The 14,494-nt window shown below is 39.7% G+C and overlaps 1 protein-coding gene across 9 annotated transcripts in view; it reads left to right on the plus strand.

The window, feature by feature from the left end:
* LOC107272324 (retinoic acid receptor RXR) overlaps window positions 1-13,590 on the plus strand; it is a 50,218-nt gene extending 36,628 nt beyond the window's left edge. For 4 of the 9 annotated variants that reach the window (XM_015749389.2, XM_025089701.1, XM_025089699.1 and 1 more), the window contains 2 exons: window positions 7,206-7,512; window positions 7,936-13,590. In XM_015749389.2, the coding sequence (XP_015604875.1) occupies window positions 7,206-7,512; window positions 7,936-8,535 (907 nt within the window). In that variant the 3' untranslated portion in view covers window positions 8,536-13,590. The remainder of the gene's footprint in view (window positions 1-7,205; window positions 7,513-7,935) is intronic. The other 5 variants (XM_015749385.2, XM_015749387.2, XM_015749384.2 and 2 more) reach the window with 2 other exon arrangements.
* Window positions 13,591-14,494: the final 904 nt, after the last annotated feature.

The following is a 14,494-nucleotide window of genomic DNA, read 5'->3' on the forward strand; positions in this document are numbered from 1 at the left end:
AGCTGAGCGGGCATCATTAGGATTCGTTGACAAACTACCGATATGGGCATGGGCGGTCATATATATAATGTCAAACATCCATTATTAATGATCGAGACTTTTTTTATCGGTTAAATAGTATACCGGTTCGATCCGGTAATGGCCACGAATAATATATTTGTTTACCAAAGTGGAATAATCGATGGTAATCTGCTCTGTTCTCATGAAGTAGGGAGACTCGTGTATGGAGATATATATATATATATATATATATATAAGTAATTGCAAAATCATCTTGCAAAAAAAGCAGCAGCGCACTCTGGTGCCCGATAGAGAAAAAATCGTGCCACTACTTGTCGTAGATGCAAAATACGAGCGATTACCTTTTATTATTTTCTTGTTCCTATGTACAAGCATTTGCTTTTCTTGTGCACTCACCTTTATCGTTTAATCGCTATTATATTATCCTGTTCGACTGGTTCACGTGACGTTTTTCTGACATTTGGAAGAGAAAAAAAGAGAAAAGTTTTCGTTACTTTTCCTCTTCTTCCGGTTGTACGTCAGAAATTGGAAGCGTCGTGGCGTCCAGACATCCCTTTAAAATTTAATTTACCAGACGCCAAAACAATCAATTTATCATGCGTGTTTCGTGAATTCAAATCAACTTCGAAACTCCTCATCAATCTTAATTCTGTCATTCTGCGCCCATCTAATTACACGGCTTGGCCTAATCACGTTCTTATAATTTGCCATAAAAAATTTATTCCTTCGCAGGTTCACGCTTTCGAAAGTAACCTGCCTGGCTGCTTTACCGACGTGGTTCCTTGAATTTACAGGCATGCGTATATATATATACACTATGGAGATATTTATAACGAAAAATTAAAGTTAAGGTAACGTAAGAAAAGTATGCAAGACGTTTAATAATATTTTCGTCGACTCATTGACACGGAATTATTGAAATAAAAATAATAAGACCAGTAGTATTTACATTGTCTCGTGTCGGGGCAAAGACGTTACCGAGAAAACGTTAGTCACGATCCGGTTGTGTTGCAAGGATACGATAAGTAATGGCGTCTGTACACGCATATCTGTATATATGTACATATATATATATATATATTTGTTGGAGGTAGGAACCTCGGTGATAAAAAGAAGACCGAAACTGAAAAGGAAGATTGAAAAACGATAAATGATCATTTTTGTCTGAAGGTTTGAGTTTATCGTGAAAACTCTCGTTTTATAAATAAAATTTTATCTCTTTATACCGGAGACCTCGTTGCCATTGGATCACAGAGACCACTGACACTTCTCGTCTCGTCTTTTCATCCCGCGAAACCTTGAATCTCCTTCTCGGTCGATCGGTCGCGCATTGCTTCGTAAATATATATACACCCATGCCATATATTATAAATATACCGAAAGAGGAGCGCCGCGCACTAGAAAAGAGAAGTCGGACAACCGTTTCCAGGGCGTCCCGCTAGAGGCGCCCTCGTCGTCCCGCCCTGTAACACAGCTGATTACGATAATCCTTATAAAAGATACGAGTAAAGGCGCGCGCGTCCCACAGATACGTAAAGGGAACCTCGCCCGTTCCGAGTACGAAGAGACCAAAAATCCCATGACGTCACTCGTAAAAAAATTCCCAATTAAAAGTTTTACATTGACTTCCTAATTTCCACGCCGAGATCTCTGCGCATGCGCGTCGCCATAGAAACGACCGGTTACCGCGCCGAACCGAATTCGAAATATAAATTTGTCCATAACCTATTTTCAAAAGCTCAACGCGTTACGTCACGCGGCAATATTTTTACGACGAGGATAAATCCGCGCGCCCGTAGACGCTATCGCCCGTAGATTTTCCTTTGTTTTTCTTCGCGTTCGTTCATTTGTTTTGTCTCTCTTTATCGTCGCCTCGTAGCCCGGATGGATGCGATACGAGGGCGCGCAATGGGCTTCGTACATCGTACTGAGACCGTATGTTCACATATGCTCACGCATTAACGTAACGCATGGACGCATGATATCACACGTGTTCAATGCGAATATGTATATACATATATTTGCTCGTATGGTTGCATCAGAGGTTTAACCTTGGACTTGCGAGTCATACGAGCTCTACGAGGTTAGGATAGCTACCCACCCGTAGTTCCTACAGAGAAGCACTAGCAGCAGCCACGGCATTTTGCTCGAATGGCTGCTAATTAAGCAATCACGGCCATTACTAGGAATCCTCTTGTTTTCGTTCCTAACCTCCTCGCCATGATGCTCCACCTCCTCGTTCCCGTCCTTCGTTTCACTCTCGTTTGACTCGTCGTCCAGGAATCCAGATACACGTAGGCCACGTGGGCGGCGGAACTATGCGTCCTCTAAAATAAATTTTTTTTTTTCCATTAAATTACTCAACATCGTCTATGCACTTCTTCTTACCGATACCGTAACGATCTTGTAATTTTCTGTTAGAATCGCATATATACAGTATATCGATCTCGTAATGAAAACCTCACGTTTGTCACCCGGTATAGTTTCTGATCGATTTAGATCGTTGTAGGCTACCGATTGGCCCTACGCGACAGTCAGATTTTTCACGTTTACCTATTAACGAATTTTACCTATCGTGACTAGGTCTAGATTTTTAAATAAAATTTTTGAAAAATTTCCGTGAGGCCGGATTTAGGATTTGATTGGGCTCGCGATCGTTTGGCACTGTTCTTTTGACAATGGAATAACTACGTTGTCGTTTCGTCAACAAATGACGTCACGACATTCGATCGGGTCACGTGTCATGATCAGGGATGTCAGTCGAGTCGGTTTCCGGTTACGAAGGACGCGAGACTATTGTCTGTCTTCCGTTGGACTAGGTTACGTTAAAATAATTGAATTCGCACGAATACACGAAGTTAATGCGCATTATCAACGACTTCCATCCGTCCCCGTATTTCTTACCTTCGAATAATCACTTACGGCCATTTTGCATACAGCACTTTCCGACTCGTTCGTAATGCACGTTACGGGCGATGTTCATTCTCCGTCTCAGTTTCTCACTCTCGATCATCTTAATCCGTCCCTCACGATATCCTCATTATCATCCGTGCTCGTTTGTAATAACACGCCTTTTGCATTTTCAATCGACCGACGGCTTCCCGAAGCAGTCGACGCCACGACTTGGCGTCCTCGCAGGAGGAATCCTGATATCGTGATATATCGCAGACACCGTTCACCCACAGTCGCTGATCGATTACTATCGATTTCGATATATCGATCGTGAAATTTGTTTTCATTGTTTTCATTCGAAACTCGTATAATCCGGGTCCTGTTGCCACGCGTCATTCTTTGCTTCGGAATCGTATTCTACGTGTGAACGATGGTTAAGGTTTTTCACCTGTTGCTTTGAATATATTCGTTATTATCCTTAAGTATTTCCTATACGGTACTGTGGATGTGGCTTGAGGTGCCCTTATCGCACTGCACTTTCATTGAGGGAACTTCAGTCGTACCAGAGACTCGCTTTGCTGTGTATGCAAATGCCGGAATAATGCCAATGGAAACTTACCGTAAAATCGATCGTAAAGTCCTCGAGTATATATTAGAAAGAACGTCGTGACTTCGCGTGACGAGACATCAGCTGGTCTTGGTGTGGCTGCTACCGTGACTGCCAGAGATTATTTCAAGTATAATTAGAGCTTAAATATTTCCCGCTAAATATACCACTCTGTAATGTTCGTACAGTGCGTTCGTAAAATTTTCGCTAGGGTCGAGGAAAAATTGTGCCGTGCCGATCTATCGGGTTATGCCGAGGCGCAAGGGACGTCGGGTAAATTCGTAACGGGTTCGTAAAGGGCGGGAGAAAGTTTTATGTTTGAAAAATATATTCTCGAGTCGCGTTGGTATTTCGTCGCGGGAATTTGTTGGTTTTTTTTATCTCTGCTACAGATTAATCGGTAACAGTCTCACGCTTGCTTTGATCGTCTTGTGGAATTGGTCGTTGAAATTCTTTTTTAACTTATTGCTCCGGTTAGGTGGTAATAATAACTACGCTCACGTCCGGTGCACACCCGGGTAATACCCGGTGGCAATTTTCACGAGCTAACCTGCAAAGTCTCTGACTCTGATCGTTAAGTCTCGAAATTATCGCTCGGACTGGCTGTATATTTTCGATAGGAAGGACCACCGGTGACGGGACTCGTCATCCAGAAGCTACGCGAGAAAGAATTGGACGTTTTAACTGTCCACGAGAAAATGAGACGTACATTTGTTCCTGGAAAAAGAACACGCAGCCTCGATTAAATAGTACGTAAACTATTCAACTGGGCGATACGGTACGACTAAATATCTATACGTTTGTATAATTTACGATGTGTGTATGTATATATACTACGCTCGAAGTGCCTTTAACCTAAATTGAGAACGAGACAATGGAGGGATCAAGGCTATACGTAATTTTAGCGGGAAATAATAAAGCTTTTGAATCTCTGTTATTGTTATCACTTTTTTAGCCGCTGCCAACAAAGAGAATCGCACTGTTACCACCCTTGGTGACGAATCCGAGTTAGACGACCTGAACAGATGAAGTTTGAGTGCTCGTTAAATTTTTATATGCTTAAATAGTCGTGACGTAATGAAATTGTCTAAGCACAATGTTAATTCGAGAAAAACACCTTGACGACGCTCACTTACTCACTCGAACACGCGTATCCTAATACGTCAAATTTTTCAAGGCATACGTACAACGATTTTCTGTTTTGCCAAAACGCCTATCATATCTGTATTCAGGACAGTTTTTTCTTTAACGTGCCTTTCAACCGTACGATAGTCTTTGATGTTCCGTCGGCCGTGCGGCCATGTTTTTTCGTACATGAGTTCAACAGTGAATTTCCTCGCAGCAGCTTTCAACCGTCGTAATGATTCCGATGTCTGCCGCTACGCGGCGCTGCCGTCCTGCTAAGTTTTGCAAGAATTTCAAAGTCAAAGTAATTCCGTTATTTTATTCCGAATTGTTTTGTCCTGTAATCTCTCGAATTTATTACAATTAGTCAGGACATTAATTCCCTTAAGAAACCGTACGGTAACCGTCTGGTAAACATTAATTTTACGTACCAACGTACAGGAGCCATTCCAGAGGCGCGTCCGCGCATGCGCACAGCAACGAAACTAAGAATCTTACACGTGTCTCGCGTCTCGAATATTTGTCTCTCGCATAAACTGAAACATCAAAGCCAGCAGCACGGTGGTCCAGAAATTGCATCACGTGCCAGCTTATTTGGCCGACGACGGATATATGAACGCACGGAGTCCTGCATTTGCGGTGTCCAAGTATACGACGTGTGCATAGTTGAACTGAGCTCTGCGCCCACCACCGTGTAACGAGAGGTACGCGTAATTATTCGTCGAGTTTCTACGATCCTTAACGGCCGTCCACAAGTCGTCTTTATTATTTATCAACAAGAAGCCATTGACCATTCCGGCCTCATTTCGCCGTCGTACCAGACACCCCAGGAATTCGTTTAGCGCATAATTCACTCGAGCTCAGTTCTAAAAATGATTTCCGGAAATGTAATGCCCGTTACACAGGTATTGTCGCTCAATCAATTGAACGTCGTAATAAATCGAAAATCATCCGCACTTTATCAGACTAGACTTCTCTGCAGAATATAATTGACCGAGCAATTATACTAATGAGACAGCCGTGCGAGACTGTTCAGTGCGTGGTGCCATCTAGATTCTAGGCTGTAAAGCTAACGCATAACGAGGTTACTAATGAGCCGTACTTCCTTACTATGTAAGTGCTGTACTCTATGGTCTTTCGGAGTCTCGTATTACTTGTTGAGGTAAAGTCATGTCTAATCGTGAATATTTCGGTATCAGTCGTCACCTATGTCTTCGTTTCATTGCTACGTGATGGTATTTTGGGTGAATATATATTTTTACGCTTTAAATAAATGTCAAGTACTACGATGTCAAGCAAAACTCTAACCTATAACGACGTGTCGTTTTCATATCGTTCCCGGCCTCCTCCCACGCGTGCTAATAAAATATCCATCAGCCGCCGAGTGTCGAGATGCGAAATACCAGTGGCTCGTCGTACTTTGTTATTTATGGTTTCAGCCGAAACCGACAAAATACGACTAGCTAACGTGACGAAGGATATTATTGGACTAGGATATCAAGAATCACGTACAGTCATCGTAAAAAGAAATAAGATACGTTCACGATCCATAGGTATGAAGTTTTCTAATAATTTTCAAATGAAAAACCAAAGCTCGAAATTATATCCCTCTTTGGGATTCTTACGTGTTCGAACAGACATTTACACGCTTGCTTATAGCTCACGCGGACTTTCCCCAAGTACCATATATTCGGAGAATCCCAACAATACGCGTGCCTCGGACTACTTTGTAGGTGATATATATTGTCGGATTGAATTTACTCAGGGAATTCAAGTGTCGCCAAGCAGCAGCTACCCAGTACCGCGATATTTTGATTTCCCTCGAAATCCCTGGGATTAAAATACCATATCGTATCTCTCTTGTTTGCCGTCCGCGCGACAAGAAAGACATATCCGTGCGGTTTAAAAATACGCGCGCGAAAATAAATGATTCGTGTAACGAGAAATTTTTAGTCTGGCTCGTGATTTTGGAAAGGATCCAAACTTTTTAAAAAGGACCCTCTACGTACAGCCCTGACTTCTGCATACACAGGTCTTAGCTTTCGAGACATGTAGTCTCTGAATCATCAAGAACTGCGACTGAGAATGGTCCGGTCAGGAATTTTCTTCTTTTATCGCACGCTCCTACGTGGTCCAGTGTCTCTATCTCATTTTTTTCTTGTTTTTCTTTTCCTTTATCTCGTCACTCTAACGGCGACAGTTTGCGTCACGTTAATCGGCTTTATTTCGACGCCTGTAAAACAACGACGCTTTATCGACACAGTCCGCGACTCTTCTCGAGAAGAGATATGCTTGACGTGTGAATGAAAATTTAGACGTGATGATTTTGTGGTTGAGAATTATTCGTAGATTTGCAAACACGTGATAATCACTGAGGGAGATTAAGAGTTCAGGGACGTGACTTGATTTTCAAGGCCCCGTACCCATCATGAGTTCTAGGTTAGACTTGAAATATGCAAATATTTTTTGATCTTGAATTTTTATATTTTTTTTTGAATTCCCATCGGAAGTTCACGATCGATGTGTTATCATTTATTGAATTATTTGTTTTTTTTTTCAGTTGCGAAGGATGCAAGGGATTCTTCAAGCGCACAGTACGGAAGGACCTCTCGTATGCGTGCCGGGAAGAGAAATCATGTATAATCGACAAGAGACAAAGGAATCGCTGTCAGTACTGTCGGTATCAAAAATGCCTGGCGATGGGTATGAAGAGGGAAGCAGTTCAGGAGGAACGACAGAGGACCAAGGAACGTGACCAGAGCGAAGTGGAGAGCACCAGTAGTTTGCACGCGGATATGCCAGTCGAGAGAATTTTAGAAGCGGAAAAGAGAGTGGAGTGTAAAACGGAGCACCAGGGAAACTACGAGGTAAATTGAGCAAAATTATAAGATACAATAAGCAGATGAAGTGACTGAAGTAAATAATACAAAAGCATACACAGATTCATATAAATAGAAACAAAAAAGCATTAAAAAATCCCATATACTTGAAGTTAAAGAAAGAAAAGTCAAAATTCTCAATGCGAACTTCTGTCACTCTCTTCTCTTGAATGCCAAGAAGAAGAAAAAAAACAATGGCGAACTGCATTATTTTCATAGGGTCTTAAAGACACAGAAGCAAGGACGCATTGCCAGGTCACAAGGTCACCCAGAAATTCCTCCTCTTAGTATGCATCGACACACTTACCTCTACACCCTTGGAAACTTTTGCATTCCACGTTAGCAAATCATTAATCTTTCGTTATTTTGGTCTTTGAGATTTGTCTGAGTAATTAATTAAAAATATTTCAGAACGAAGTGTCAAATATTTGCAACGCGACAAACGCACAGCTGTTCCAGCTGGTCGAGTGGGCTAAGCATATCCCTCACTTCACGTCTCTTCCACTGGAGGACCAAGTCTTGCTGCTGAGGGCGGGATGGAACGAGCTTCTCATAGCAGCCTTCTCTCATCGCTCGATAGACGTCAAGGACGGGATCGTCCTGGCAGCTGGTATCACCGTTCACAGGAGTTCAGCTCATCAGGCAGGCGTCGGTATGATATTCGACCGGGTGCTGTCTGAGCTGGTACCGAAGATGCGGGAGATGAAGATGGACAAGACCGAGCTGGGCTGTCTGAGGTCGATCATACTCTTCAATCCGGAAGTACGCGGTCTCAAGTCTGGGCAAGAGGTCGAGCTTCTACGGGACAAGGTGTACGCTGCCCTGGAGGAGTACACCCGCATCACCAGGCCCGAAGAGCCTGGACGCTTCGCGAAGCTTCTATTACGCTTACCGTCGCTACGCTCTATCGGTTTGAAATGTCTGGAGCATCTGTTCTTCTTCAGATTGATAGGGAACGTGCCCATCGACGCTTTCCTCATGGAAATGTTAGAATCTCTCTCGGATCCTTAGGAGCAGATAGCGTGCCGCGTCCTGGGGCACGCCGACGTTTAATTATTCTTAATTCATTAAAAAAAGAAAAAAAGGAAAGAAAAAAGATACTTTTAGTCTCGCACATTCACATCCGAACTGACATCTGTAAAAGTATTTAAGTCGATAGTTTGATCGAATTACTTACTTCCTTTTTTTTCCTCTTACTATATTATTTAACGACCGTCTAACGGGGTGTCTCTTTTTTATTTTATAAATCATTTCTGTCGCGTACAGACGTTCCATGATATTTCAATTTATACTTGGGACGTACGTATGTCTGTAACTGTATGTATATGTAAGAAAGATTCATCTTGGCCGATTCGTATCGAGAGCGTGTCGGAAGTTACTCGTGTGGATTCGACAAACTGTAACCGGAAGTTCCGCCTTGCTGTCGCGTCGATTTTAATATGCGACTTGTATCATTTTTCTTTCGACGATCCAAGATAGAGACTTCCGGCCTTGTCGTTCACGTCAAATCTACATCACGCGGCCCAGTTTCGCCTACAGTTTGTCGATGTCACGCTGCTCGATCGGAAAACACAATGTACCCGCGAAATTCTTTATTATTTGAACATGGAAGGAAAGGAAAACGGACAATCTCGTTAACCGCGTTTACGTTGGGCCCAAAACCATCTGGTTCCTCGACGAGAAATTGATCCTGATCGATGTTCCTAGAACGGTGATCATTTTTTTTTCTCTTTTACACTTTCCTACCTAATGCCGGGATCCGACTGCTCTTACTCTTCAGGTTTTTCATTTCGCTGACTTATCGTGATACCGAACGGAGATTATGATGACGATGGTTTTACCGACGACACTTTTATATATCTTTATCTTGGATTATACTCGTTTGTTTGACACGGTTCAACGAAGACGCGGCACGTACATATATCTTTTATTATCTTGAAAGGAAATGCTTACATTCCAACTCTGCCTCGATTCGGATCGTTACTTTAATAAGACATTCTTCTGTACGGATATAAGCGCATAATGCAATTGCAATTTTGTTAATTGCATGCACGACACTATGAGACAGGTGAAGAGTGAGAAAAAGTGAGGATAGGTGGTTTGGCGGTAGCTGGGGAATGGGGGGTGGGACGGGGGGGGTGTTTAGAAAAGAATGACGATACATGCAGACACGCCACACAATGCATGGTCAGACGTACACGTGTAATGCAGTAATTTATTGTTATGTTATATTATTAGATTAGACAAACTGGAACTTACTAATTCATTATTGATACATGCGTTATGGAAGTTCTTCTCTCTTTAATTTTTATACAGCGAATACCTGTAATATAGTAGAACAAGAAAAATGACGGCGACTGGCCGTTCAGGCCTGGCAATTTTTAATGTTTATTTTTGCAATTGTTTTTTTTTTTTTTTGTTTCTTGGGGTATACTTTTCGTTATACTTATAGATCTATTGTTGTACGCGATGCTGACGACGACATTGCACTTTTAGGTAGAATATAGGTGAAATTTTTATTAGGGCATTTGTAGGGATATTTTTGACTCTAGGGAATACTTTGTACTTGACTTCCATCTAGGGAACGTAAAACCAAATTAAGGTGTAGGTAGGAGATTCTAGGATGTCTCGTGGAGAGTCTTAATGCGAATTTAGCTATTTAAATGAATTTTGAGGTTTGAAAAGTGCAATGGCTTTGGCGTACAGTAATGCGTCCAATGTTTATGCGAAAATATTAATAGACTTGGTAACGAAGAAATAATATATACGACCGAACGACCGGAAGGAGGAATGTGCTCTTGTGTGGTCGTTGGTCGTTTTCGCAATGTAAATAAGGTGCGACTCGAGTTGATGGAATTGACAGAGCGATGTAAATTCGAAGCTACGCGTTATTTGATATTATTGTAAAGTTTTATCGGAAGGTATTTCAATGTTTGTTTATAGGACGTGCAAGGCATTTTACAAATGAATATTTTCTATTTTGGCTTTTCTTTTGCTTCTGGACGGATTCCCATTAGTCGATCGAGACTTCGTGAATTTAAAAGTTCAAAATTGTGCAGAGTGTCCAAAATATAGTTATCGATCAATTGCGTCTTGAATTGTCTCAGTCGTTAATTTAAATATCCTTTATCGCCAAACCTACGAATCTACATCGTCTCCCTCAACTCTGGTGAGTCGAATCAGACAGCTCCGCTATGCATAAGCGAACGATCATACTTACTACTATACATAAATTATGATAATATTATATATTATTCAACATATTTCTATTTTTGCGTGAATGCCTACGATTGTTAGTTGTTGGTTATTGTTATCTACTTGATGAGAGTTTTTAATGTTATGCCTATCATGAAAAGAAACAATAATTAAATTCTCAACCTTTTTCATAATACACTGTGTGCAGTTCAAGTTTATTTCAAAATGCGCGGCATCGCGATGCCCGTATATTAGCCCACCAATCGAATTCATCTGAATCGCGATGCGACATCGAAACGACAGATTCTCATTGGTCAAATGACAATTGGCCATAGTCGACTGACCAATCCTGTCGATGTAACGAGTATATAACGATCGCTCATTGGTAAAGAAGTCTCGGACGATTTTTTAAACCGATTTAAGGTAAACGATATATTATTTATTATTTTTATTCGGAGCGAACGCGAACTAACTAAATAATTCCCCCCTTTCGTTCGTCTGCTATCTTCTTGCACCTATCATAATTTATCCTATTATTGTTATTTTCGTTATTTGAGTAGTGAGCCGAAGAAATTCGACCAAAATTACCTCTAAGCGTCCGTGACGTGAGACCGACGTCTCTTCGAATTTCCATAAACAATGCAAAACATAGAGTGAACGCTGAACAAGATAATTAAAAATAAAATCATCAGGAATGGAGGGCGCGAATGCTACCTGTGAATGAAGTTTCATATAAAAGATATATAAATGTTGCGATAAAAAGCTACTCTATTAATACACCTACTATACACAACATGAATACACGTACACATAAATATATATATATACATACATACATTATTATTAATAATAAATTCGTCTATCATAAGGAAAACAATATGACAACCTCGGTAACGGTCAGTTTAAGAAAGGTGTGTACCTCGTCGATGTCGAATTTTTTAAATCTCACTGTATATAAAGTAACACGTGCGAACGCAGCATTAATTAACAACATTAAATTATAATATCTGTCACTCAATAAGCGTTGAAGATGTATTAAATATTAAATTCGATCAGGAATTCGGTACAACCAATCGACAAGTCCTCTTTTGACCTCATAATTAAGGTCGATTATCCAATCCAGGAACAATCAGTCCCGTACAGTTGTCCTCTTTGGTCTAATCGCTAGTACTTCTTTTTTGCCATAAAATAATTGTTTTACGTGTTAAATATTTATCTTTATTTCTATCTATTAAACTTATTAACCTAGAACGGTGGACGATGCGATGCTCAAATTGTGTATAGTGATGTTTCACCTAGCAGCAATGTCCTAGAATTAAAGGACTGGAAGCGTTGTGAATTTCTTGATTCTGTAAAAAATGAGAAGCAGTATGAAAAGTTGTACATTATTTTTTCAGTAATTGATTTGCATACAAATTACCGTCCCAATATATATATTCTCTTATATTGTAAACTAACATGGAGTCTCACAATTTTATTGTATACCCCAACAGCATTCTTTCTAGCAGTCATAATTTTTATTGCTAAATCAATAAAATTGCAACGCATCCATGCCTCATAGATCAGTACAAATAAGTTAAACAATAATAATTGGTCTTACGTCATACGTAAGGCAATTCCCTACTTAATAAATAAAAAATAGTAGCGATCCTCCTACTGAAATGAATATTGTACCTTTGCGAAAAAAAAGAGCTAATCTATAAGACAAGCTAAAATGTGTTACTAACTTCATCTTCTTGATAATAATTGTCATACGATTTACGTAATATCGCCAATTCACTTGATACATATATATGCATATAGATATACAATATTTGTTCGATCTGTATGTATGAATATCACCATAAGCTATGCCAGATAAGCCTCACTGCGAATTAATGAACTCTTGGAACAGTTTATGCGAAGTTTCTGAATTTTATTTATTAAAAAGAAAAAAGGAAAAAAAAATTGAAATAACAAAATATTTTCATACAATTTTATGGGCATAGATCAACCACGACAGGGTTGCCAAAATTATCTGAAAATTTTGGAAATACAATTTTTAACTTCGTAGAAACCAATTTTTCATCCCTGCATGCAAATCCAAGAGTCCTATCGTAATTGAGACACGTTATAGGGCACCAGTCAAATGTAACATTCCACCCTGCATATTGTATAGATTGTAAGGAATTTAAATTAACGCGAAAGAAATAACACTTAATTCTGATCCAATGAAAATTAGGCGAAAGATTTTTCGAAATTTCACGCAAGGTAAAATAATCGTTCACACAAAAATATTAAACGAACAAACGGGAGGCTTGAATATTGAAATTGTCAAAGAAAATTTGGAATTAACGTAATTAATTAATGTGGATGGAAAGAAATGTATTTTTGTTTTACTTACTCAAAAATCCCAAAAAAATTTTGAGTAACTAACGAGTTTACCTTTATGGTTGTGCTATGTGTAACCGGCAAAGCAATATCCTGTAATCACTTATCCCCTTGTCATCTTCCTTTATTAAAACTCGTAATAAGCTCTATTGCTGTCGCTAATAATTAATCCAATGCAATTTATTCGATTGAGAAGAAGCCACGTGTAATAATTGTCGTAGGATGTAATACAGTACCATTTACCTATACCTATATATACAGCTGCACTATAGAAGTGAAAGAAAATTGATTAACCATAAACGTTAATTAAGAATTATACGCTTTTCCCTCTTTAAGTAAAGAATAATCGAGGTTGAGACTGGGGCAGATCAGCGGGTTCTATTTTTTTTCCATGTACGTGTATTACTTACAACGGGTTACGATGTTGATGAAAAAAAAAAAAAAAGAAAAAATACAAAATAAAACAAGGAAACGCCAAGACGGAACGAGGATGCGCAACAAGGCTTTGTATTTTTATTTTAATTTCTTTGGATATTCCTCTAAAAATTTTGCGTTGCGCCTCTCCCGTATGAATCTGAAAATTAGTTTCGGTAGATTGCGATAAACGAATTGTTTTGTAAAGTGTAAGAGTAATATATTAAAGAGTGGGCTAGTGGAAGGTTGATAAAGACGATATTAAGAAAAAGTAAACAAAGAGAAAAGTGATACAGGCGAAAAACTTGATTTACGAGAGATTTGAGAATTTTAGAGAATGCTTGTCTGAGATGCACTTGTGTGATTAAAGAAACAGGAAAAAAAAAAGAGAAACAGAGTGGAAGCTACGTTATTCGCAAACAGAATGTAAATACGAGAGTAACGATATTTTGCATGTACTTGTAAAACATTATTAACAATTCCTCGAGTCGAGAAAGAGAATGAAAAAGAAAGAAACAATGATATACTGTACGGTTTTTTGCGCCAAGAGATAAAATCGTCTATTCTGACTTGTCTAAATATATTTTTATCAAAGTACCTGTAATTGTCTCTTTTTCTTTTATGTGTATCCCCCAAATCCATTCATCTGGTAATTTTATCTTTTGTAAGGAATATGCTTATTGGCCGTTACTCGGTGACGTCACTCCTCGCCAATAGTGTCTCAGGCGGGACAAAACCATTGGACCTAACCTCTTGGGTGACAGACGAGAGGTTTGTGTGTAATTTCGTTGAGGCAGCTTCCGCGATTACTTGTGTTAATTATACTGTGTCTATTGCAACGATCCTATTAACACAGATGTCTAAAAGGACGTTTTATAGACAACTTCAAGACGTCATTTAGTCCGAAGATTTCTTTAAGACGGTCTTTTGACAGGTGGACTAGCAGGGAGCTCAATGGTAAAGAACATTCAAATAGTTCAACGTCGTTGCC

The sequence above is a fragment of the Cephus cinctus genome, unplaced genomic scaffold (genome assembly GCF_000341935.2).
Source record: "Cephus cinctus unplaced genomic scaffold, Ccin1 Ccin1_scaffold1163, whole genome shotgun sequence".
Taxonomy (NCBI): domain Eukaryota; kingdom Metazoa; phylum Arthropoda; class Insecta; order Hymenoptera; family Cephidae; genus Cephus; species Cephus cinctus.